General features: G+C 35.9%; 1 protein-coding gene across 1 annotated transcript; it reads left to right on the forward strand.

The window, feature by feature from the left end:
- Window positions 1-302: 302 nt before the first annotated feature.
- Window positions 303-1,592, forward strand: LOC109188984. The gene is made up of 3 exons (XM_019339660.1): window positions 303-422; window positions 1,117-1,205; window positions 1,335-1,592. The coding sequence occupies exons 1-3, from the start codon at window positions 399-401 to the stop codon at window positions 1,480-1,482; spliced, it is 261 nt and encodes an 86-aa protein (XP_019195205.1). The 5' UTR covers window positions 303-398; the 3' UTR covers window positions 1,483-1,592.
- Window positions 1,593-2,035: the final 443 nt, after the last annotated feature.

The raw sequence follows: 2,035 nt of genomic DNA on the forward strand, positions 1-2,035 counted from the left end.
AATACGACGAGAAAAACCTTGTTGACCAAGTCACCTAAATTGGATTGTCACCCCCAACCAAGGGGCTGGCACCTGGTTTTACCCCTCCTGGATGCAAAAGAATTTATATATATTCATGCAGCCCACAGAAATGTTAGTTAACCCCATCATGCCTTATCTTGCATGTCAACTAGGATAGCCCAAATTCCAACTTTCAAACTTCCATTTTTTTACTTTTCTAATTTAATTTCTTTATACACACAATATGATTCCAAACACGCAAAGACTTGCCCCCACAATAATTATATATATGTATATGTATGTGCATATACAGCAACATAAAGTTGCGTTGGAGAAACCTAGCTAGCTTGTTCATAGTTTCAAAGCAAAACAATCAAACGTTACGTTGCATCATTATCATGGGACGTTGGATGAAGCCCGAGGTTAGTTTTATTCCTTTCATTGTCCACAATTGTACAAAAACATTTGTGTCCTGGGATGGGTTCTAAACCTAGTTTCGGAATATTGGTTATGTTAGGTTTACATTTTAGGCCGGGTTAGCATGAATAAGATGTATGTAGTGGTTTTTAGGCGGTTCATGAACCGTAGCTAGCTATTCACGGTTTGCCCAAATAAAAACTTGAACCATAACTATAGTCATTGTATAGTTTTGAGACCCGGCTAGGTCTAGTTTTTAATTTACTAAGAAGCTTGCCTTTGCTACCCTCTTGTAACCCTAGTCGACAAATGATCATAAAGAAGTTAACCAGCATAGGTTGTTCATAGCTAACTTATTAAAATCGAAAAAGTCAATAGGCCACTTTCACTAATTAGAGTGAAATTAAACTTTGGCTAGGTCTAGTATGTTTTTGGGTTTTCTTGTATTTTTGTAGAGACTAAGGAAACCTAATCAGTAATCTAGAATGTGCACTAGTTAAACTTGTCTTGAAACTAACCTAGGTTGTCTATAGCTGATCTACTCAAATCAAGAAAGCTTATAGGCGGCCACTCTTACGGGGTAGAACTTGTAACTTTATGATTATTACGTCAAAAGTCTGATCATATTGTGGTTTTCTTGTTTTGGGATGGATAATAATATGAGTGTTGATATGATATGGAAATGAAATTTGTGTGCAGATATATCCTCTTCTGGCTCCGATGGCATTCGTGGTTGGTCTGTGTACTTTCCAGCTAACCAGAAACTTGTTTATGAATCCTGATGTCAGGTATTATTATATTATATTATATATATTTCTTCGTGATACAATGATTATTATACTATTTGTAATTGGGTGATTTGACTCTATCTAGCCAAGCAATCTGGAATTGAAGTAATATATTGGGTGAATTTGCAGGGTGAATAAAGCTCACCGTGCCACGGCGGTGCTGGAGAACCGGGAGGAGGGGGAAAAGTATGCGGAGCATGGGTTCCGTCAATTCCTCCGTACTCGCCCGCCGGAAGTCATGCCGGCGATCAACCGTTTCTTCTCCGACAGAGATTGATCCAATATATACACATCAGCATCTTGTTCCCCCAGTTGCGACCAAATCATATATACAATCATGCGAATTTATTTCCATTTAATTTTTAATTACTGTGATTTGCTTGGAAATTAATGTATTTTTTTTCTAATTAATTGTTCTTATAAATAATGTATTTTCCCTCGTGTTATAATTATTGTTAATAAACAAAACATGAGCTAGGTTAACGATCACGTGAAAGCCACTATAATTCCTATTGCGGAATATTATTTTGAAAGGATAAAATCATCCGTCAAAATATTCACAATGAAGAAAGACTGATGCATGTAGTCACTCACCACAACCTTACTCAGAAACAACTCCTTTAGCAATAATACGGACAACACGATTCACATACCGTTTAACAAACTGGAAATAGATATCAGTAAAAGTACTAACTTTTTCCTGGACTACATCATCAATCAATAATCAAACTTAAAGAAGAATGAAAAGATTAAGTTTTAATTTTAAAGTGAAATAAACTCGTTGGGCATCAGTTTCAACATCAAGATGATTAACAAGACTTAAACATTTT

The sequence above is a fragment of the Ipomoea nil genome, unplaced genomic scaffold, assembly GCF_001879475.1.
Source record: "Ipomoea nil cultivar Tokyo-kokei standard unplaced genomic scaffold, Asagao_1.1 scaffold1509, whole genome shotgun sequence".
Taxonomy (NCBI): domain Eukaryota; kingdom Viridiplantae; phylum Streptophyta; class Magnoliopsida; order Solanales; family Convolvulaceae; genus Ipomoea; species Ipomoea nil.